At 39.8% G+C, this 24,501-nt stretch overlaps 4 protein-coding genes across 4 annotated transcripts; 2 read left to right on the top strand and 2 right to left on the bottom strand.

Moving 5' to 3' along the window:
- Nucleotides 1-2,834: 2,834 nt before the first annotated feature.
- Nucleotides 2,835-10,749, top strand: PCOAH_00007650 (SICA antigen; the record flags this gene model as incomplete). Its single annotated transcript, XM_020057575.1, has 11 exons — nt 2,835-2,909; nt 3,041-3,839; nt 4,383-4,486; nt 4,643-5,267; nt 5,423-6,300; nt 6,630-7,172; nt 7,376-8,357; nt 8,918-8,986; nt 9,075-9,156; nt 9,225-9,390; nt 10,168-10,749. 11 exons carry the CDS (start codon nt 2,835-2,837, stop codon nt 10,747-10,749), a joined length of 4,905 nt encoding a protein of 1,634 aa, XP_019913239.1.
- A 1,786-nt stretch (nt 10,750-12,535) lies between these two features.
- On the top strand, nt 12,536-13,285 carry PCOAH_00007640 (Uncharacterized protein; the record flags this gene model as incomplete). The annotated part of the gene is made up of 3 exons (XM_020057574.1): nt 12,536-12,803; nt 12,963-13,108; nt 13,226-13,285. The coding sequence occupies 3 exons, from the start codon at nt 12,536-12,538 to the stop codon at nt 13,283-13,285; spliced, it is 474 nt and encodes a 157-aa protein (XP_019913346.1).
- Nucleotides 13,286-13,989: 704 nt separating this feature from the next.
- PCOAH_00007630 (Ribonucleoside-diphosphate reductase) lies at nt 13,990-16,657 on the bottom strand (the record flags this gene model as incomplete). The annotated part of the gene is made up of 2 exons (XM_020057573.1): nt 13,990-14,301; nt 14,423-16,657. 2 exons carry the CDS (start codon nt 16,655-16,657, stop codon nt 13,990-13,992), a joined length of 2,547 nt encoding a protein of 848 aa, XP_019913146.1.
- Nucleotides 16,658-21,002: 4,345 nt separating this feature from the next.
- PCOAH_00007620 (Uncharacterized protein) lies at nt 21,003-22,214 on the bottom strand (the record flags this gene model as incomplete). The annotated part of the gene is made up of 4 exons (XM_020057572.1): nt 21,003-21,413; nt 21,564-21,645; nt 21,823-22,016; nt 22,194-22,214. 4 exons carry the CDS (start codon nt 22,212-22,214, stop codon nt 21,003-21,005), a joined length of 708 nt encoding a protein of 235 aa, XP_019913242.1.
- Nucleotides 22,215-24,501: the final 2,287 nt, after the last annotated feature.

The raw sequence follows: 24,501 nt of genomic DNA, 5'->3' as shown, positions 1-24,501 counted from the left end.
TGAAATCCACCTAGCTGAGAACTGCTCCTTAATGTATGGCTAAAAATGAATAAATGGAATGTATAGAAAAGGGAGGCTCTTCCTTTTTTTTATTCTTTCCCCCCTTTTTAAGAAGAAACGACCTTCTCCCTCTTCCTTATACAATACATTCTTCCTAAAAAAAGAAGAGGAAGGAGTAGGAGGCAAGGAATTGAATTATCAACCTCACTTTTTTTTTCCTTCTTTTCTTTTTTTTCTTTTCTTTCTTTCTTCCTTTTTTTTTTTTTTTTTTTCTTTTTTCCTCATGAAAATTCGTTCCTCCTATTCATTCTTTTTTTGTCTTTTTTTATTTAATAAAAAAAAATAAAGCAAAAAATTCTTGCATGCAATCTTCCATTTCCTCTCCTTACATATACATTGCATTCTTCTTCACCCTTTTTTCTCCTTCTTTTTCATTAAAGAAGGAACCTTCCTCCTTATCAAGCTAAATAAGAGCCCATATTGCTGATAAAATAACCTATAAAAGAACCTTATTTTTACACCCTAAAACACACTCTAACAACCTGTACCCTACCCTCACACCAAGAACCTTCACTCTAATATCGAGACTACTACTCCCATATCCTGATCCTTCACCCTAATACCTCTAACAATCTTCCTTCCTTCCACCTACCACCCCTAACAAACTTATTTCCACCTACCACCCTACCACCTAACAACCTTCCTTCCACCTACCACCCTCTTCTATTTATTTCACTCCCCTTCCTTCCCCTACCTTCCTTAGACCCTCCTTTCCTTCCATCCCACCTTAGATCATCACTTCCCTCCTCCTCCTTAGAACCTCCTTTCCTTCCTCCTTAGGCCCTCTTTCCTTCTTATTTCTTTTTTACACCTTTTCTTTTTTTGTACAAATGAAAAAGAAGTACATGGATAGAATGTATAGGAAGAGGAAAGTTTTTCTTCTCCTTCTTTTAAAAGAATGTAACAAGTCTATAAGAAAAGGAAGGTTGTTCTTTCTTTTTTTTAGAAAGAAAAGGAAGAGGAGAAAGAAAGTAAAAAGAAATAAGAAAAGAAAAAGCAGAAGCTTCTAAGAAAAAAGTATAAAGTTTTTAAAAAAAAAAAAAAGAAAAAGGCAGGTAACTCTTCTTTTTTTTTTTTTTTTTAAGAGGAATGTGAATGGAATAAAAGTGTAGGAAGGGGAAGTGTTGCTTCTCTTTCTTCGTTTTTTTTTTTTTTTTTTAATAAATGAATGTAAGTGTATGTTAAGAAAGGAAGATTGCTTTCATTCCTTTTCTTTTAAAGAAATAAAAGAAAAGGAAGTTAAGTAAAAAAAGAGAGAAAAGAGAAAAAGAGGAAAATTTTAAACAAAAGAAGGAAGAGGTAAAAGTTTTTCCTTCCTTTCTTCTTAAAGAAATGCAAAAAGAGAGTATTTTGATAGAAGGTATAAGAAGCAGAGAGTTCCCTTTTCTTTTTTCTCCTTTTTAAAAAAATGAGAAATGTATAAAGGTCTACTTTTTTTTTTTAGAAGAATTCAAAAAAGAAAGGTACATAGGTAGAATGCATATAAGGAAGATGTAGAGGAAAGGAGAAGGAAGCTTGCTCTATCTCCTTTCCCTTTTTTTTTAGACGAATGTAGGTGCATACGGGAACAGAGGAAAGATTCCTTTCTTCTTTTTAAGAAGAATGCAACGAATAAGGGAAAAAGGGAAGGTTGCTAAAAAGAAAGTGTAATGTTGCAAACAAGAATTTCTTACGTTAGTTTTTTTTTTAGGAAAGAAAAAAAAAAAAAAAAAAAAAAAAATTATTATTAGAAGAAATGAAAAGGAAGAACAAAAAAAAAGAAGTGGGGAAAGTAGAAAGGCAGGTAATTCTTCTCTCTTCTTCTTTCTTTTTCTTTTTTTCAGAAGAAAAGTGGTGTACAGGAAAAGGGGAGAATAAGGAAGGTTGCATGCGCAAAATTTTTCTGTTTTTGTTTTTCTTTAGGAAGAAGAACAAAAGAATAAAATTCTAAAGGTGAAGAACAAAAAAAAAAGAATTTGAAGGAAGGCGGAAAATTCCTTCCTCTCATCAACTTCTTCCTTCTTTTTTAAAAGAATGCAAGTGTATGTAAAGAAAGGAAGAGGGGAAGTATAAGGAAATTTGCTTTTCTCTTCCTTCAGAAGAGTGTAGTGTATAAAGACGGAAGGAGGGATAAGGTTGCTTACATCTTTTCTCTTTTTTTTTTCCTCCTTTAAAAAGAAAAAGGGGATAATAAGGAAAGTTGCATGCGCAGAATTTTTCTGTTTTCTTTTTTCCCTTAAGAGAGAAATGAAAAAAGGAGAACAAAAAAAAAGGAAGAAAGAATAAAAAAAGAACAAAAAAAAAGGAAGAAAGAATAAAAAAAGAACAAAAAAAAAAAAAGATAATAAAGAATAAAGGATATAGAAGAATAATTCTTTCTTCTCCCTTTTTTTTAAAAAAAGTGCAAAGGAGGTATATGAGTGATTGGCAAACATAGGAAGGTAGCCTTGTTTCTTTTTTAGATTAATTCTTATGAATAATTCCTTAGTTAAAGAAAAAGTTGAAAAAGTGGAAGTGTATACAAAGGAAAAAAAGAAAAATTTCAAAGAAAAAAGCCGGAAGAAAAACTAGGAGGAAAGGAACCATAAAAGGGAAAAAAGACGACGAATGTAAAATGTGGACCATTATACTGAAGAAATGGGAGGACATAAGAATGCATTCGTACAGGGAAGTATTTCTTTAGGATTGCGGACATGGTGAATTATAATATTCGCCTGTCAAAGAATAGGTCTAAATGTAATAATGAAAGTTGGAAAAGGACTTAAGACTTATATTATAACAATAAGTATATCACCATGGCACCAAGTATAAGGGAATTTATTAAGTTCCAAATGGAACAGATGAAGAAGCATGGGGAAGAGGCATCCGGGGTAGGTGAAAAATGAAGGAGGAGCGAATCTGTAGGGTGATGTATTATATAGTAGTGTAAAAATTTTTATGAACGAAGTAACATATAAAAGTGTGAGAATTTCTATCTTCCCTAATCTTTTCTCTTTCGTAGAATCAATTATGGACAAACCTGAAGAAAATGTTAGATGCAATTCCTAATTATATGTACATTGAACTGGAAATACCACAAACACTTTGTAATGGAGAAATGTTTGAACAAATTATCGGGAAAGACAAAAAATGGAGCCAGTATCTGTGTAAGGCCTTGGTTAAAATATTCCTCTGGATGAATGGTCGGAATCAGCATTTGGGTGAGCAGAAGAAGGGGGGAGTAGGAGGCACGAAAATAGATGATATGGAACTCATGTTTCGATGTATTGCAGGGAACGCAGCAATATGGGCCATGTTTGGAGATCATTGTCAATTGAATAGTATGATAGATTATGCAACGGAGGCAGTTAGTGGAGTGTTGAAAGCATTTGATGGTGATGGAACTGTGAGGAGATGTGGGGACTATACTTTTAAAGACCAGAAAGTAGGAACAAAATTATTAGGTACCTTAGTAAAGGACTGGTTAAATGCAAACAAGAATAAAATGCAAGACTATTTGGACGTTTCTAACGAGCAGAGCGATTTGTGCAAGGAAGAAAAGAATAGTGCGCATGGCAAAAAAGAAAAAGACACTGATGATAACATTCTGCAGACTGTAACAGGATACACTGGGAAAGAAATGCAGGAAGTAGGGGAAATTGTTAAAGAAGGTAAATTTGTGTCAGAAGAAAGTGCAAAAGAAATAATAGAAAAAGTAGAGAAGGGTCAGTTGGATGGTGCTGGAGACATAGAGAAGGTGGTTCAGCAGAAAGTTCAGGAGGACCAGCAGAAGAAAGCGGCACTATCAACAACTCGAACAGGTAAGTAATTTTATTAAAACTGTTACTAAAAGTATTATATAGAAAAAAAAAATAAGGAATTTAAGAAATTTAAAGGAAAGGAGTTCAAAGGAAAAGACGTCTTCAGAGAAAAAAGAAGTAGGAACTATTGTGGGAGGGAGGAAGTGAAAGACAGAGTGAATGGGGGAAGGAACAAGGAGGAAGGTGGTCCAATGAAGGAAGGAAGGTTGTATTAGGGGTGTTAGGGTGGAAGGAAGGTTGTTAGGTGGTAGGGTGGTAGGGGGGTTGTTAGGTGGGTGGAAGGAAAGAACGAAAGAACGTAAGAATGAAGGAAGGAATAAGAAGGAAAGAAAAGGAAAGAAAGAAAGAAATAGAGAATGGATTAAAGGAAGGAGATAAAGAAAAATAATGGGAAAGGAGGAAAGAAAAGCGAAGGAGAATGAAAAGATGAAAAAAAGGAAAAAAAAAAAAAGAAAAAGGGGAATGTAGAAGAAAAGAATGAATCTACCGCTACTCATTCATGTCTTCTCTCACTGTGTCTTTCCTTCTATTTCCTGTTTATAGGTGATGACTGTAAAGAAAGGAGTGGTTTATGTGATCGTGTAAAATGCGTAACAGAAAAATGGTTCCCAAACAGAAGTCGCCCAAATAAAAGGGACGAGGACTGGGTAAGGGAACAACATTGTCCACTGTATACAAGAAAAGAATAATGGGTAGTGCGCGTTGTGCGTGCTTTATGCGAATCAGGAACAGGTACAATTGTATGTTATGAGTATAGTTCAATTGCACATATATATGTTCCCCCTCTTTTCTTTTGTATGTAGAATGCATTCTGGACCCACGACGTCAACAATCAACTGATAAGTCTTTCTGGAGACATGCTCCAGGAGAAACAAAATGTTGACAATGAGTGTAATAACATTGGGGGGGTAGATAGTGCAAATAAAAAAGCATGCCAATTCATTGTTAAGGGTTTAAAACATATTTATGGAATTCAAAGGGGGACTGAAGGGTCACAACAGATGATTGAAGACAACCTCATATTCCATCGAACTATGTCCTGTGTCTTATTAAATGCATACGCAGATAAATTGCTCGAACATGCACAGAAACATAACCCTTCCTGTGATGTGGAAGAAGGCATAAAGAAAGCCTTTGAAGTTGCAAAACAAAATAAGAGTACTTGGTGTGTGGATAAGAGCGGTGGGAATAATAAATGTGAGGTGTGTAGCAGGGATGGAAGTTATAAAGATTGTGAAATTGGCAATAGTAAGAGAACAAATAAGGTAAAGGACAAAGTGAACGAACTATTCGAGCAGAAGGGCAGCACGAAGAAGGATCAAAATATAGAGAAAGTTATGGAAGCAATAACTAACATATGTCCAAAAGCACCCATACCGAAACTCACGGAAAATTGTGACATAGTAGGATTGGAGGAGGATGAAGACCGTAAGTGGCAGTTTGCTCTTCCTATATATGTAGAGGAAATATAAGTGTGCAGTAAAAATTGTGCTAATTTAAAGGAATGATAAATTTATAGTAGATTAGGTGTACACTGATGGTAATACCTATACTTATATGTTCCACCTGTATTACATGTTCAGTCAATATAGGTGAGTGGTTCACAAGATTAAACAATAATCCGATTAAAGAAAACGACGGTTACTATGATTGGGAATGGTGGAGCGCCCTATCAGCGTTGTGTGAAGACAGTGAAGGTGAATTAGGTGTAAAGTTCAGTGAGAAGAGTAAGGAATTCTGCAAATTATTAATAAAAAACCTGTTAATGGCAACAGGAGAAAAGAAATTTAAGTGTGAAAGAGAAATGAAGAAGCCGCGAGTGAATAATATGTGTATTACAAGATGTGATCTTTTCAACTTATGGTTAATATATGCGAACAATAATTGTGCCCATCATGAAAATGTTGAACATGTATATAAGGCAATGATGATTGTAGAGAGTATATTGAATAATGGGAACAGTAGTAAAGAATGTGAATTATGGAAAATTAGTAATATTAATAGGAATGGGGCAGATTTAGTGTACTTAATTACTGAGAGTTTAATGTGTAAACAAGGGAAAGGGAAATTAGGAGAAATTCATGAGAAGAATTGGTGTAGGGATGAAAGTAAAAGGACCACTGTAGACCCCGAAACACAGAGACCAATAGTAAAAAGCGGAAAGAAGAGTTATGAAGTGGATACACTAGTAAAGGATTTAAAGGATTTAGAGGGGAATGTTCCGGGGAAGCTGCAGGAAATGCAGGAAAAAGTGAAGGAAGTGGAGAGGGAGCTTCCAGATTTGAAGGAAAAGATAAAGCAGAAAGTATTAGAGGTTACTTCTACATTTTCCCCCAAGCAGCCACAGTCACTATCATCCTCAAATAATGACTGCAACAAGAAGTCTACCTTATGTGATCGTGTAAAATGCGTATCAGATAAGTGGCATCAGAATAAGGGACATAACAACGAAGTGAAGTGGGTAAGTGAACACAATATATATTGTCTTCATTAGAATTAAAGAAGGTGGGGTAGGGAGGAACACAATATACATTGTCTTCATTAAAGTGGGGGACACTTTTGTGAGTACTGTAGGTTGTATAAACTATCAAGGGAAATTAGACACATATATAGGGGATGCACATAATTATGATATGTTGCACATAATAATTATAGGGGATAGACATAATAATTATAAGGGGGATGCACATAATTGTACGGGGTAGACATATAATAATTATATAGGGGGGGTGGACATAATTACATAGCATACATTTCTTTCTTTTCCCTCCTTCCCCCTTTCATGAACAGAGTAACATGCGCGAGGACATTAACAAGGAGGCCACAAAAATGTTTGGCTATATATCTACAAAGAACGCCGAGATGAGAACTTTTTGCAGTGGACATAGAGAAACAAGTAGTAGAATAGTCACAGACCCAGAGAAAAAAGCATGTCAATACATTACTGCAGGTTTAAAACATATATATGAAATTCAGGAGGTAGACACTGATGGGAACCCACAGGATAACCGATTTTTTAAGCAGACTATGTCCTGTCTGTTGTTGAACGCCTATGCGGATAAGTTGGAACGGGAGGTGAAATCCCCCTGTACGGTGGGTGAGCAAACAATACAACAAGCATTTGAGAAAGGAAATAAAAAGATAAGTGATTGGTGTAAGGGTCTGAATGGCCAGAATAATAATTGTGAAGTTTGTGATAGGGTTAAAGACCTTAAGAATTGTACAGTGGGCAATGAGTATGTGAAGGCCAAAGTGGATTCTATGCTCCACGGAAATAAGGACATAGAGAAAACTCTAAGTACTATAAGTAACTTATGTGATCGGGCCCAGTGTGTAATAACACAATGGACCAGAGACAGAAGGACAGGTAGCGTAGATAAGTGGGAGGTTTCGAAGAATTCACATTGGACACTAGAATCCAAACGCATATAATGCATGTAGAAAGAATGTATAGGTACTCAGGGGAAGGTATGAATAAGGATTTTATGTAAGAGTTAAATGTAAGGATATGTGCTTTTTTTTCCTTACTTTTGTAGAAGGACAGTTGGGACGACATAAAGGGTAGGATCGATCCACTCGCCGGGGACATGCTTAAGACGAACAGTAGTACGGACAGCTTATGCGATAATATTAAAGGAGATAAGGATGGAAATGAATGTGCGAGCAAAGAAGCATGCAGGCAAATTGTTAGGGGTTTAAAGCATATTTATGAAATTCAAGAGGAAAGTGATGATGGAGAGGGTGAACCAAAAAATAATAGACTATTTAAACAAACTATGGCCTGCCTAATATTGAATGAATATGGAAAACTTCTTGGGGAAAAATCTTGTATCGACGAAAATACTATAAAACAGGCATTTCAGGCCGGAGAAAGTCTTCACAAAACTGAATGTAAAGGGGGGGCTATATGTCAAAAATGTGAGTGGGACGATTGTACAAATTTTAAAATTGGACAGAATGAAATCGACCGGCCAAAAATAAAAGGGGAACTTAAGGGGAATACAGAAATACAGAAAACTTTAGAGAAAATATGTCCGAAAGATACGAAACCACCAGACCAAATCAATACTGACCACAGCACAGGAGGTTCTTCCTCCAGTGGTGGAAGTAGAGCACCCACTCCGGCGTCAGCACCACCAGCAGGAAGGGCTGAATCATCAGGTAGTACAAATACGGTGAATCAACCAGATGCAGGTGCTAAAGCAAAAGGTAAGTCTATACCAGTGAAATGTGAAGATGGAGAAGTAACTGGAACTATTCAGGATGCATCTGCATGCTTCGGTGATGAAGATGATCAGATTACTGCAGTTGATGATGACACAGATGATAACCTTGTAAATGTTAAAATGGTTGGTTCTTCAGGTAAAATTGAAGTTACTGATATTAAAACTACTCAACCTCCTGACCCCGTTGCAGATGCAGATGTTACCCAAAATCCCAGCACTGGCAGTGGAGCCACTGGAACTCCAAGTTTAGACCCTTCAGGATCTGTCCAACATGGCCAGGGTATTCCAACAAGTAAGAACACTAAGGAAGGAAAGGATGGTCTAAGGAGAAGGAAGGAAAGGAAGGGTCTAAGGAAGGGAGTGTTCGCTCCATTCCTTCCCTTAACCCCCTTCTCCAAGGTCCTTCCTTTCTTTCCTTCATTCCTTCTTTACACCCTAAGAACCTTCACTTCCTTCCATCGTCCGAAGGAAGTGTACACCCTTTGGGGGGAGTACACCCGAAGGGTGTATTAAAATAAAGAAGAAAAAAAAAATGAAAGAAGTGTAAAAAAAGTGTAAAAAATTAGGACGTGTAAAAAAATTACAAAGTGAAAGAAGTGTAAAAAAAGTAAAAAAAAATTCGGAAGTACAAAAAAATTAGAAAGTGAAAGAAGTGTAAAAATTGTAAAAAAAAATTACGACGTACAAAAAATTAAAAAGTACAAAATTAAAAATTAGAAAGTAAAAATTTAAAAAGTAGAAAATAAAATAAGGAAGTGTGCACACCAAGGCGTACAGTGCAAGGCAAGGTCCATGTGTGCCACAACTTTTAATCATGTATAATCCATTTTTCATCCCTTATTTACTTTACAGGAAGCTTGAATCCAGGTTCTTCTGGTTCCGGTTCTACTGGAACCTGGAAACCCGGTTCTTCTGGTTCAGGTCCTGGTCCAAATCCAGCTCCAGGGATCGATGTTCTTAGTCCAGTGGGTGGTGCCGCTGCTGGTGCAGGTGGTGTTGGAGGTGGTAGTCGAGCAGAACAAGGACCTGGACAACGTCCTGGTCCAGGGGGTCCTCATCCACCACCAGGACAGCAACCCCTTTCCACGGGAGTAATAACGACACCAGCACTATCACCAGCAGCACCACCAACATCATTACCATCATTACCACCACCTAGGAAGGATGTTATAGTAGGAGGTGGTTCAGGAAGGGGAGGCGGAGGCGCCCTCCTTCCCCTTCAACCAGTCAGTAATAAGATCGACCCTTCTGAGCTCCTTACCCCATACCTTCCTACAATTCCTGTTCTAATTGGTACTTCGGTTGTGAGTTATTTACTCTGGAAGGTAAGAAAATTAAAAAAAGAAAAAAAGAAAAAAAAGGAAAAAAAAAAAAAAAAAAGAATGTCAAAAAGAATATAAAGGATAAAAATTATGAAAGGAATAAGGAGAAAAGAAAAAAAGAAAAAAATTAAGGTGAATGAATCAGTGAGGGGGTGTATGTAGGATTTCGTATTTTAGGGATGTATGTGTAGGATTTCGCATTTTAGGGTGTGTATGTGTAGGATTTCGCATTTTAGGGTGTGCGTATAGGATTTTACATATTAGGGTGTTTGTGTAGTATTTCTCATTTGGGTTGTAAGGTTTCACACTAGGTGTTTAGCTGTTACAGAGTTTAAGGAGAACAATGTGGCCTGGTTCTTTAGCTGTTTTAGGGTGTAAGGAGAATGATGTGGACTGGTGTTTATCTGTTTCAGGATATATAAAAAACAATATGGCCTGTTGTTTATGTGTTCCTGGGTATGAGAAGAACAATGTGGCTTGCTATGTAGCTGTTCTAGGGTGTAAGGACAACAATGTGGCCTTCTACTTTAGCCACCCCAGGGGTGGGTACACCCGAAGGGTGTATACAAAGAATGAAAAATAAGAAAGCCGAAGAAAGGAGAAAAAAAAAAAAAAAATAAGAAAAAAGGGAAAAAAATGGAGCACAGCTTTTTCCTTCATACCTTAAATGTACAATTCACACTTAATTTATACTGATTGTTCCGGTCTTGGGAACAACACTTTAAACTTTTTTAAAAAACAATTTCCTTCTTTCATTCTTCCTTCTTTTCTTTCTTTTAGTATTTTTTCTTCCTTCGTAAAAAAAGACGACGTTACGGAATAGCTCATGAAGTACGTGGTCCTGCTCCTTTAGAAGTACAACTCCCTGATCATGTGGACGACCAGGATGATGGTCCACATGAATATACTTTAGTAAAGGAACGCAGACAACCAAGATCTCTTCCAACAGGAAGAAGGAAACAAGTTGGTAAAGGTACTGATGGTCGTGGTGTAGGTCGCCGCACGATTATTGATATTCATTTAGAAGTCTTAGACGAATGTCAAAAAGGGGACCTGCATTCCACGAAGGAAGACTTTTTTGAAATTTTGGTTCAAGAATTTATGGGATGTAGGTTCATAAAAGGAGAAACGGTTCCTGAAGATGAATTTCCTACGGAACACGTTCCTAGTTCAGATTCCTGGTTTAGGGAGAAAAACATTCTTCCTAAAGGAAATGTTCCTAAGGAGCAGGTTCAAAGTTCAGATTGCGGGTTTAGGGAGGAAGACTTTGTTCCTAAGGAAGAGGTTCCTATGGAACAGGTTCCAAGTTCAGATTTCGGGTTTAGGGAAGAAAGACTTTGTTCCTACAGAAGGTGTTCCTAAGGAACAGTTTCATAGTTCCGATTCCGGGTTTAGGGAATAAGATTTTATTTCTGAGTAAGATGTTCCTAAGGGCGATGTTCCAAGTTCAGATTTAGGGTTTAGGTTGCAGTAAATATTTTTCTTTTTTTTTGTATTGTATTAAATTGTTTACATGTTCATGTGTAATCAATATAAGGGGAAAAAATTTTTTTCCCACTTTTAACTGATTTGTTAGCAAACTTTTACATAATTGATTTTTTGTTGCATTCTTCATTTTATACAATTGTTTGGTAATTCTTTAAGATTCAAAATGTTCATTCATTTTGTTATAAAATTTTATCTTCATAATTTTTTTTATTTTAACATAATAATTCGCCTATCATTTTTTAACGTGGCCCTCTCGTACGCATATTGTCCTATACACGCAAGGGGGAACGTCCGACGGAGTCTTGCAACGCATTTGTTTATTACGGCACATTATTTTTTTCTTTTTTTTTTAAATGAAAATGTCTGAAAGAGGTTTATCGTTTTGTGCTTCTACGTGGTGTGGATATTCCCCATCGTTGATCGTAGACTGTGGAGCTGGACCCCTTTTTTTTACTGATGCCCCCCATTTGGACATTTTGTGGTCCGTCCGGAAGCGGAAGCCTAACTGTGGCCAGCTCCGCCTACCCGTGCAAAGTGTGCTCATATGTAAACAGAGAATATAAGTTAACCTGCCTCCAGTGGGTCATCGCTCTATTCTTTTTTTTTTTTTTTTTGCCCCCTTTTCATGTGCAAAATTGAGTTCTTCGCGGAGCGTTATTTTCTTTCCTCAATCGAAAGTTACTTTGAGCCGGAGGAAAAAATAAGAAAAAAAAAAAAAAAATTATTAAACATAAAGACTACGTACGTTTCATTCAAAATGGATGCACTACTCAGTAGGCGCAAAAAAAGAACTTAAGATAAGTGGAAAAGGAGGGAGGGTAATTTTTTTTGGACAACTTTCTCGAGATGGGGTAGCTTACTCGATGGTTTCAGTACACACGGGGCGACCGGCTAGGGCCTCATTTTATGCGCCAAAAGGTTATCGCATCGGTTGGCGCTCAAATGGAGGGGCTTCCCCTGCACACGATTGAACAACGTTCGTCTGTTTCGCTCAGGGGAAGGTATCCACGTGGGCACACATAAGTTCTGCAAATTTTTTAACCACTCTCACTTTGTCCATTTTGTGCTCGGTCAGTAGGACCAATCGGAGGTGGAACAGAATAAAAAGCATAACGGAATGTATTGCAAAGCAATCAAGTGCAGTGCTACATGACAACGTGAGGTTGCTCAAGTGGGACGATTTAAACAGGCACTCTCAAATGTGCCCAGAATGTTCCGCGTAATGCCTTTTTTTGCAGAGTGACTTGTGTGACTTGTTTCGCATCGTCATAGGTACGCCCTTCCATGCCGACCGAGAAATTCCATTTGTGCCTCATACCAGTGTGTGACTCGCACTTATCGTTCCTTTTTTTTTTTTTTTTTTTTTTTCAATTTGGCACTTTATGTAAGCAGCTTTTTGTACAACCTTCCACTATGATCATTTTACGTACAAAAAAAAAATAAAATAAATATAAAAATAAAATGTTGTCGAAATTGCGTAGATCTAAAAGGAAAGGAAAATATCATGGTTCAGGTGATTGCACCAAATGCTAAAGGTGGGTAAAGCATGCCCTGTGGATAACAAACATGTCACTGAGAGTGCAGTAGCACACATTTGGCCATCCCGCTTGGATTTAAAAAAAAGAAAAAAAAACGTTAAACAGGCTAGAGGAACGAAAAAATGAAAATCTACATATTTGCATACGTGTGCATTTTATCAATTTTCGCAACACGGGGAGTGAAAATCCAGAGAACCTGTCACTATATTTGCACGCAAGTGTTAAGGAATGCTTATGCAAAAAAGACGGCGAAGAAGGCGTTAAATTTGAATCCCCATAGGGAGGAAACTTACTTGGAGGCGGTTCAGTCGAACATAGCCAAGGCTACCAGGGGGGTTAAGAGTCCCTTCGGCCTGGCCATCATGACGCTTGCGCTGGGCTCGCTAGTAGGTTAGCATGAGACGGTGTGCACATGGACGCGGTGTAACGTTAGCCAGTGTTAATATTAAAATGTGCTAATGTTAACCTGTGTGCACGTTTGCTAACTCCCCTCATTTTGCTTTTTCTCCCCCACCGCTTCACTGCGACACATTTTCAATCTCGTGGCAGGCCTCCTATACAAACGCAGGAAAGAAACAACAACGGAAGGACCACACGGATCAGGCGGGTCAAGCGGCTTGTTCAAGTACAAATGTGTTAAATGCAACTTGGTGATATTTCCATCCAAAGGGAGGGACCAAAAATTCGTAAAGGAGGTAGACCTCTAAGTTTCGTGTGCATTTAAAATTTTCACACACACGAACATGCATCTTCATTGTGCTTTCTCAACCCGATAAACATATGACACTACCCCTCTTACCACTTCTACACAGAACTTCATTTGTCCTAATTGTGGACAGTCAAACATGAACAAGCACCATACGAAGGAGTGACGATCTGCTCCTTTTTGGCAACACCCCCCTAAGAATCTGCCACAAATGGGCACACACACATACATAGGCATTTACGCCATAATGGGGGGGAAGACACATGCGTAACTTTTTTTGATTCAATTTATAAAATTTGAAAATTTATAAAATTGTCCATTTGGTCAATATTGCCATGAGTTAAGTGTCGACTGTCAGTTAATTCAGGAAAGGGACGGCGCAAAAAACCGCAATGGTGAAGCAGAACCTACTTGTACCTCACTCCGCGGGATTTATGCGCGAATGAAAATGCCAATAAATTGGAAGTGTAAAAAACGCCAAAAAATTTTTACATTTTAATTGTGCAATTTTTTTTTTTTTTTTTTGGGGTTGGTAATTTTTTTGCAATTTGTCGAATGTGTCCAACACGTTGTCACCGGTTTTTTTTTTTTTTTTTGTTTGGGAACGCTTTGGTGTGTGGCTTTCCGCTTTCTCTCTCTATGTCATAATTTCGTCACGTAGTAATGTCGCTATGTAGCTATATGTTTAACTTTTTTTTTTTTTTTTTTTTAAAAAGCACATCCGTTGCGACTGTTTCCGCATGACGGTCAAGGTAGCGCAACTCTATGAATACGTTAGTGCGTTCAGAACAGTACTGTTATCACGTTCGTCTTGCTCAGCACGCTTAACTTAGCACCCTTATGTGTGCACTTCCACAACCCGCTGACCGTTCAGCCGGAGCACATCAAGCACTGGTCGTCTTTGTTTCGACGCAGTGGACACACCACATTCTGTGTGACGGTGGACTCAGTCGAAATGGTCTCCCTCGAAACCTCTCTCGTGATGGTTACGCCCTCTTCGTTCTTCATCTTTGCGGCATTCTTGGCGACCTGCGTATCCACCGTGAATTTTATTGCGTCCGTGGCGGCCTGCGTTCTGAGGTAGTACGCGCCTGTTTTGAGCCCCTTTTCCCATCCGTAGAAGTGCATACTGGAGAGCTTCGCGAAGGTGGGCTTCTGGATGTAGATGTTCAGCGATTGGGACTGCACGGGGGTAAATAGGAAAGGTGCGAAAATACAAATGAGGGGAAAATATAAATGGCGGAAAACATATAACCGTATGTACTACTGGAGGGGTGATCATACAAGTAGGACGCTGCATTACCTGGTCGATGAAGGCGCCTCGGTCGGCCGCCATATCAATGATGTTCTTCTGCTTGATCTCCCAAACGGTTTTATAGAGCTCCTTCAAGTCGTTAGGAATTTCGCTAATATATTGGACACTTCCGTTGTGGGCAATGAGCTGCTGCTTCATGTCCTCATCCCAGAGACCACGATCGAAGAGGTCCTTCAACAGGTGTGGGTTCACTACGAAGAACTCTCCACTCAGAACCCTCCTGTAGTAAATGTTACTCGTGTACGGTTCAAAAGACTCGTTGTTGCCAAGAATTTGTGACGTCGAAGCAGTAGGCATAGGTGCCAGCAGGAGCGAATTTCTTAACCCGTGCTTCTTTATATTCGCCTTCAATTTATCCCAATCCCAATATTTGTTGTCCACCTTGACATTCCACATGTCGAACTGAAGAATTCCTTGGCTAGCTGGACTACCCTGGTAGGTCTCATAAGGTCCGTACACTTGTGCCAATTCCATGGACATCTCCAAAGCAGCATAATACATTGTTTCGAAAATTCTTTTATTTAATTCCTTCGCAGAATCGGATTCATATGGGTATCTAAGAAGCATGAAGGTGTCTGCCAAGCCTTGTACTCCTATCCCTATGGGTCTGTGTCTCTTGTTGGATCGTTCAGCCTCCTGCACAGGGTAGTAATTCCTCTCTATAATTTGGTCCAAGTTACGTGTAATAATTTTGGTAATTTCGTACAGTTTCTTAAAATTGAATTCTCCTTTTTCCACGTCGACAAATTTGCACAACGCGATGGAGGCCAAATTACATACGGCCACTTCGTCTGGGGAAGTATACTCAATAATCTCACAACAGAGGTTACTACATTTTATCGTCCCCAAGTTCTTTTGGTTGGACTTCGCGTTACAAGAATCTTTATACAACATGTAGGGAACACCCGTTTCTATCTGACTTTGCAAAATGGCAAACCATAGATCTTGCGCCAGGACAGTTTTTTTGCCCATACCTTCTTCCTCATATTTTAAGTATAGCTTTTCGAATTCCTCACCCCAAGACTCACTTAACCCTGGACATTCATTCGGGCACATCAAAGTCCAATTCTGATTTTCTTTTACTCTCTTCATGAAAAGGTCAGGGACCCATACAGCATAGAAAAGGTCTCTAGCTCTTAGTTCCTCTTTCCCGTGATTTTTACGAAGGTCTAGAAATTCGAAAATATCTGAGTGCCATGGTTCGATGTACACTGCAAAGGATCCCTTTCTCTTTCCGCCACCTTGGTCTACATATCTAGCTGTATCATTGAACACCCTCAGCATTGGCACTAACCCGTTGGATATTCCGTTGGTTCCTCTAATGTAGGAGTTTTGTCCTCTAATATCCTGTACCGCTACTCCAATTCCACCAGCCGTTTTGCTAATCAGGGCGCACTGTTTCAGCGTCTCGAAAATACCTTCAATCGAATCAGCTTTCATACAGAGAAGGAAACAGGACGACATTTGCGGTCTGGGCGTCCCAGAATTGAACAACGTAGGTGTTGCGTGTGTAAAATATTTTTGAGACATAAGATGATACGTCTCTAGCGCTTTTTCCAGATCCCCAATGTGGATGCCAATGGATACTCTCATCAGCAGATGTTGTGGTCTTTCGATAATCTTTCCATTTATTCGAAGGAGGTAGGACCTTTCCAAAGTCTTGAACCCAAAGTAATCGTAATTAAAATCCCTCGTGTAGTCAATTTCCTTGTTTAGTCTATCCTTATGTTGTATCATGAACTCGTATACTTCTTTGCTGATCAGACTGGCTGGTCTTCCTCTAACGTCCTTATACATATACAACGCTTCTGCAACTTCACCTATATCATCACTGGTATTTTTGTGCAGATTATCTGTGGTAATTCTAGCTGCCAGGATGGAGAAATCTGGGTGTGTGGTAGCCATGTAGGCACATGTCTGTGCTGCTAATTCATCCAATTCGCAAGTCTTAATTCCGCTGTACATTCCGTTTATCACTCCTTGCGTTACTCTTGCAGGGTCTACCAATTCGTGCAATCCGTACGACAGTCTCTGTATCCTCTTCAAAATCTGATCGAATGAAATGTCTTCTTCCTCTCCTTTCCTGTTTAACACATACATCGTTTGGATTGGTTTTCCCGAGGGCGTCCTCTTAATTCCATCATCGGACACTCGCCCCGATGGAATTTTCTTCATGTCCGGGTTGTCCACTGTGAGTGGCAGTCTCTTCGCTCCGTCCGCCATTTTGGTGGTTCAGGTTGGGAATGAACGTTGGACTGTTACGCTTTTGCTTTTCCTACGATCGGGGGGAAAGAAAAAAATTGTATGTTATTTTATCGATCGGGTCGTGCATACATGTGTGCATGGTTAGGTGTGTCCACTTTGGGGGATAATGCCCCCTTTAGAACGTCTACGTAGTTCACGATGAAACATTTCCCCCCCCGTAATTACTTTTCCCCCTTCTCTGCTACCTAACTGTCAACTTAAGGTATACACTCAAATGTGCTACTTCCTCAGTGGCGGGTTACTCTCCACGCAGGTTAGCCTATATATAAGTGAACCTCCCCGTAACTCTGCGTACTTTCTTTTTTAGGGGTGACTTCCCTTTCAAGCAGGCGCACGATGTGTCTATTGGGAACCTTTTTACGGTAGGGTAAATCGCTCTGTTCCTATTGTATTTCCAATGGACATGCACGGAAAATATGCCCCTGGGTGTTCACCGTGTTTACGTGTCTCTCCAAAAATAGCGGTTAGAAAATATTTTTCCTTTTTTTCGGGAAAATATTCGCTCCGAGTTTTCTTTTTTTCTCCCTCTTACAAAAATGTCCAGGCTGTGTGCGCAATTTTATTTCATTTAATTTTTTTTTTTTTTTTTTGCATAAATATATGCTAAGGGGGGGGAGGCAAAGAAGCCACTGCTCTTAGTTGCTACGTTTAGACATGCCAATTTGTGTGCACCTCTTTCGCCTGTCCCGCTTGTCTTACTCGTCTCCCTTTTGTTGTCTTAATTAGGATGACGCAAACAGCACGGTGCACGCGCGCAATTTGGGCACTTATGCAGATACGGGGAAGACACCCCTGCGATTGGCTCTCATCCAATCATCTGCTCATTTGCTTACCCAGTCGCGTTTTCCCCTTTGAGATTTTTTCCCAACGTTTAATTGTACCTTGGAGGGGGATCCAAGTTGTACACTTTTTCGACTGATCCTTTGCGTGGCTACGAAGGGAGAAAAAATAAACAAAAGGGAAAATGAGAAAATGAGAAAATGCCCAAATGAGTAAAGCAAAATGTTTGCTGCTCCCCCTCTGATGATGTACGTGCAACTGTGAGGAGTTGCCCTCGCGTGGGCATCCGGCGTGCAAACGGATTGGCGCACGTGTGTATGCTCTTACATGAGGGGGAAACCTGGCCCTGCAGTGCTGGGACGCTGGTGCATACGCTGTGATAACTACCAAGTGGAGGCAGAATCCAGTGGGAGATTTTTCTCCACAGAAATTATCTCGACAACTCTCTCAGAGACGCAACACCTATGCTCACGGTATTTTATGCATGTAAGTTAGGTGCGACAAAATTTTGAAAAACACCCCGTTTGTAATTTTTACACTTTCATCGTTGGATCGATGCGGGGTGGAAGTCAACAAAAGGGGACAGAAGAAAAAAAAAAAAAAAAAAGGCATAAAAGATTGGAAAAAAAATGCGCAACAATTTGGGAAAAATAAAAAAATTACAACTTTACGCAGTGCAAAACACGACCATACAACAAATGGACGCTTCAAAAGGTAGACAAATTCACGAAGGAAGCATTTCGCAGAAATGCAACTTTAATAATCCTGTATGCATGCTTAGGCGCGCACGGGCGAGCTGCTTTTTTAAAAAGTATAAGGCAGTAAAATATGCCTACGTGTATATGTACATCCACATGCACACATGCGAAGATACGTAAGGATGTCAACGCACAAATGAATTTTCCCTTAGACGCATGTGCACAGTATACGTTTGGACAGAGGACATGGGAATTTTGGAAAACTGAGAGAGCAGATTTCTCTTAGCCATTTGACAGGTACCGATGTTCGCCTGGCAACCGCCACAGCTTCTCGGTTACGTGTGTGCAAGTGCGTTCACACGCACAAACATGTGCATGCATACAACCCGTGTTTGCGAATTGCGCTAACGTTTAAATGAACGACGCATGCAGTGGGCATATGTGATGACAAAAGAAATGTGGGGGGATTCTCCCCTTTTGTCCTTTTAAACAAAAAAGAGGAGAAGGATGATTAACTAAAAAATATACAGCTGGGGGGGGTGCCGCTAAGCGAGCATGTGCTGCGTGTATATCTCTGCACAGCGCATACGCGAATACAAGTGACAATCACCAGGCTGATACGCTCACCTGACAGGTAGTGGCCATTCCGCTCAGCGAGGAGGACATGCAAACAAGGACACAATTCATAAATGGAAAAAAAAATATATATATATATTTCCAATTTGGTACGCACACAATATGTACACTTTAATGCCAACACTCACGATGAAAGTGGGTGGGGAAGAGTAAAAGAACACGGGTTGGTTATTGCGTTCTTTGGAGTGTTCACATTCATGCTGGGATGTTAATATGTATTTGGTTCGTTCAGTTTTGTTTGCTTTACTTTGGTTTTTCCTTTTTAACACTCGCGTATTGGCACTCTTTCGTCCTGCGCATTTTTTTTTTTTTTTTTTTTTTTTGTATCGCCCTTTTTTCGGACAAGCTCTAGGTTGTCACAGAGCAAAAAAAAAAAAAAAAAAAAAAATGCGCAGGACGAACTGGGGGGGGGCGAAAAATCGAATACAAAAGGGGAATCAAAAATTGACAAAAACAAAATGCACAAAAAATGGCACCCCAAAAAATGGGGCACAAAAATCACAAATCAAATGCAAAGGGGAAAAGCCCAAACCTGCTACCGGGGAAAACATACAGCATTTATGTGGCCCCACACGAGCTCTACTGTGACTTGGAGTCACTCAACAGTGCTCGAGGCAGGAGTGGAGGGGGTACACATAACCTGCCCAGGAATGGCACCAAAAGCTGATCATGTGCAGTTGGCGTGAGGGGGCGAAGCGAGGGGGATGCTCATTTCACATAAACACACTTTTACCCCACAAGTGTGTGTTCATGTATGTTCATTGCACACTGAGGCGGTTTCTGAAGTTGAAGGGGGGCTGGTAAATTCCGTGAAAAGGGGATGCCTGAACACACCTTTTCAAATAGGAAAATGTGTGCTTTTGCGCGTTGGCCGCGTTACTTCACTGCGATCTGCCTCTTTGTTTTGCCAACGCTGAGCTATCGGCTTTTCCGCCCCTTTGCCTTTTTCCCGCGTGCGCTCTGTTCCGCTACACCCCTAAGGAAGGGAACCAGTTAACCGCCATGGCAGTATCATTATTTTAGGTGTGTGTTGTGGAGCAGTTACACGTGACAGGACCATGCCTCTTCGTAAAAAGGAGTCCATTGAAAAGGGGTGATGTATACATAGACTAAAATGTATGTATACGCACACCTTGAACGAGGAGAACAAACGCACGACTGGCATAAAAATATTGGGATGATATGAAGCTGCTAATGCTAACTTATAGAAATAGGGCTAACAGAAAAAAAAAGGGAGACGCTCCCCATTAGCATATGTTCTCGTTATCGTGCCTACTCCCTGCTCATTCACAGATTAACAGGAAAGGGTAAAAAAAAAATAAAAAAAGGAGAGTTTGTCATATATTGGTTTGAAAAGAAATAGGAGGTTAACACGCCATACATGCTTATAGGTATATGTATATATGTACATGTATACATGCATACCCCCTGCATGACATAGAAAAACGACGTTGATTAAAGAAAAAAAAAAAAAATTATAAAATTGGCAAAAAGGTAGCCTGTGCTAGGCAAAGAAAGTGATGATACGAACATATAAACGTGTGATAATCACTTGTAGAAATTCCGTATACATAGAAATACGCGTCGCCTAAGTGCATAAACCTTTGTGCCTTTACGTCAGCGTGTATTCACTTTTTCTCGTTCTCGCTTTTTCGGATGTTGACGTTCCACATGTAGGCAGTCCGCACATTTGCACTTTGGCAGAGAAAAAAAAGAAAAAAAATATATGAACAGGTCAGGTAAAAAAATTAACATTCTTGCAAGGTCATATCATCCACTTCCAACTTGCGTGGATGTAATACTAAGTGGAGACTAAACCTTCTAAAAGCTGCTGTTCGCAAAATTTTAAATGGATAAGCGACAGACATACGTCATATGTATAATACCTGTAGCAATCACAAAAAGCTGTAAGTTGTCGAGAGGAATGACAAAAAAGACCCGCGCGTTAAAATTTTAAAAAACTAATTTTCTAAAGATTAAAGCTGAAAAAATTAAAAAAAAAAAAAAAAAAAAAAAAAAGCTAGCCAGAAAAAATGCTCTTCCCCTTGGGAAAGAAATTGTAGAGGCAGATCGGCTTTCTGTTCGGTACAAACATACAATGTTAAAATAAATGTTGCATAGATGGAAATGACAAAAAAAATATATATATATATACGCACACATGTTTGGGAGGCACCATTTTGCAACTTTCAGCTGACGTAATAATGATGGCAATGGGAGGAGCTCTGCTTCCTGTAAATGTCGTAAAGGTCCCTCACTTCGACGGTGTCGTATGGATTGTTAAGATTATATATATTTTTTGTCAATTGCAAGTATTTCTTTTTCAATCCATTTTTATGTTTGCCCTTTTTTTTGCTTTTTTTTCGGTTTGTATTTTCCTCTACGTAGAAGCTCGTTTTGTTGTATACGATGGTGTTTTGACATTGGTTGCTCACACACTTTTTGGACTTAATTTTTTTGCAGCAACAGGTGCAACTACAATTGCAGCTGTAGTTGCTCCTGTTTTGGTCGTTCCCGCCGTATGCATGATGTATGTTCCCTAGATTTGGGCCTTTTTTCAAACCCTTCGCTTTCCTCCCTTTGCCGAAATTTAGCTCGTTCTGCGTGTAAAAAGGTTATATGGGGGAGGGGGAAAATCGCAGAGTGTGAGATTATCGCTGGGCAGTAAAGTGAGACGCACTGCACGCACATAGGAGGACCCTCACCCATTACAGAAGTGGGGCATATTTTTACACTGCGGGAAGACTAACCCGATCGTCCACAAGGCAATACCTCGCACAGGTACCAAACACACCGAATTTTTTCGAGTTGGTAAAATTTCCAAGGAAGGTTCTACAAATAGGGCGTGAGGAACCAAAGGGGATGAACTGGCTGTTTTTTTTTTTTTTTTTTTCCTTCTCTTTGTCTAAACGTGTAGGAGTAAACATGCACATGCAAAGGGGAAAGGTAGCCGTAATGACCAACAGAAAGACAATCCAAATTAAAGAAGGGAAAGAGAAAAAGCATTACATGATGTTATTCAAAAATCCATCTGTATATTTCGTAAAGTGGTTAAAAAGGTTTTCCTGTTCTTGTATGGTCTGATTGTACGAGTTGAGTTTTTTTTTTATTTCATTTATTCTCTCCCTTTGCTCAATTAGCTGTGTGTTGTAAAGGTGGCACATGTATTCCATCTCGGTGCACTTCCTCAGGGGTGCGTTAACCTGCATGTAAGGAAGTTAGCGGTGTGGAAGATGCGGCGTTCCTCTGTTTTGGTGAACTATCTGTCCACTGAGGGGGGACCTCAACTCCGATTTTTAATACCCCTCTCATATGGGCAACCTCACACAACATTTGGCAAGACGCACACTGTTGAGCGGACTTATCAGGATTTCTCCTACCTGTCTCGATTCCCCGTTCATCTTTGCCTAGTCGAGTAGTGAATGGGGGGCTTCGCAAATGTAGCGATTTTTGGTTCAAATTTTGACGGCAAACGGAAGGCAAATTCCTCTTCGTGGGGACTGCACCTATCCAGCGGCCACTGCGGAAAAATTTTCTAAGGGGTGGACAGTCGCAATATCTGGATATGGTCCCAAAGCGCACGTAATGCTTCGTTCTTCAGAAGGGGAAAACAATGCAACCCGTTTGGGGAAGCAGTTTGCCGACCAGCTAGCCAACCAGATAACAAATTAACCGACTGACTGGGTGGTCAATTTATGTATCACCCCACTTGTCTTTCATCAAATGAATAAAGGAAAAAAATATATATATATATATCCTACACGCGCTTGACCTGCGATTGGTCACTTTTCCCGGAAGGATTTCCGACGCGTTTGTATTTACGTTTGGCTTTGCCCGAAGGCGCAGACAAATTTTTATAGATTTATTTTCCAAAGGGGATGGGTGCAGATGGGAGGAAAAAGCAACAAAACGGAAAAAAAAAAAAAAAAAAAAAAAAAGCGTATGCACCAAATTTAGTTAACACGCATACGGTTACACTTGATCAGTCCTGCGGGGCACTTCCATCACGAGTGCGACTTTCCACCTCCGTTGCGTATGCACATCTGCGAGGTTCATCGGACACATATGCAAATGCCTGCACGGGTGTTTCACTTTTTTTTTTTTTGGACACCTGGGGGGACCGTACCGAGTGCATATGCCTAATGGGGCAACCGTCATGGCAATCATCGGCGTAATGATCACCATTGGGGGAAACCCAATTCGTCCTTTTCTAATTCAATGGGTAATGTATATCTACGGGTATGCAGCGAAATGAAATGGCAAATGGAGTACTGCGTATCCATGCACCTTCCTTTTGGTATTTCTTTTTTTTCTTTTTTTACGAGTATTTTCTTTATGACCCATCTGTGCGAATAGGCTGATTATGCACAGTGAATGCACGCCCCAATCTGCTCTCTAAATTTGTAGAAACTTTCGGAGAACACCCACATGCGGAAAATGCATGACGTAATTTGTGCACAGATGAGTGTAAAGGGTTCCTCAAGTAGTGAAACCTTTCACCTGGTTTTGTTTACGTTTATGTTTGTTTCTATATTCCCTTTTTGTGCAGAAACGTCACAACATGCGCGTGCCTACAAGTTGGGAGAAAAAAAAAAAAAAAAATTTTGAATGCCGTCCTGGTGGTTAACCCATTTGTGTGTATTCCCCGCTGTTTTGGGAGGTACCCTGCATAGTTGCGCAATGGTGAATGTCCATTTGGAGGCGGTGCGTAAAAAAAAAAAAATGGGGAGACGCTACGGTAGATTAGCAAAGGGCATGAACAGCTACATCTACGACGCACACAATTTCCAAATGAACAACGGTCGCATATGAGCAACATATGTTCTGTTCACATGATGAGGAGACCACCCTGCGCAGGCAGGTCGACATCGGCTTGCAGACTAGTTTTACAGTGGCTACTTTTGGAGTCACTCAAATGGGAGGAAAAAAGCAAAAAAAAAAAAGGGTAAGTGAGAGGATGCGTTTTTACGCAGGGAAAGCGGCATATCGTTTAACACCTTCACAAAATGGTGATAGCCAATTTTGCTCACTTTATACTAACCCCAGCTGAACAAAAGAAAAAAAAAAAAGAATTAACAAAAAGGTGCAAATGAATGGTACCTTTAAAACGTATCTATGCTTAAAACAATCATCACCTACATTTTCAATTTTTATTTATTTTTTTTTACCACCATTTTGTGCGAGAACGGTTACCACTGAGGAGGCCAAGTGAACAAACCATCGACGACTCGAACGAATGGCCAGATAAACTCTCCTAGCTGTTATGTGCTAGTCAATGAAAACATCAAATGGTGGTTATTTATGTTAGAAATAATGTAGGTTTGGGGGGGATGACCTGACGAGTGTACCTCTACACATCCTACAGCGGGTGCACCCTAGGCATTTAAAAAAATTTGCGCCTCCCCCCCCTATTGTGTGCAACTCGAATTATATGTCCTCACTCACGCATTAGCTGGTTCCCCCTGTGTAAGCTTCCTCAAGGCGCATTCCATACACCGCAAAGGTGATTCCTCCTGCAGGTTGATCATAGAAAATTGTGTTTGCCTCGACAAGGGGCGCAGGCACAGGGCAACCTACCCGTATAATTCAACTTGGTTTTTCCTTTTGGACTTTTTCCATCCAACTTTTGATTTTATTTTTATTACCGTTTCACCCCTCCCCGGTTCGATGAAATCCTGCACATAAACA

This window comes from Plasmodium coatneyi, chromosome 4 (genome assembly GCF_001680005.1).
Source record: "Plasmodium coatneyi strain Hackeri chromosome 4, complete sequence".
NCBI lineage: Eukaryota > Apicomplexa > Aconoidasida > Haemosporida > Plasmodiidae > Plasmodium > Plasmodium coatneyi.
The sequence above is the reverse complement of the archived record's forward strand: the minus strand, read 5'-3'. Positions and strand labels throughout refer to the sequence as shown.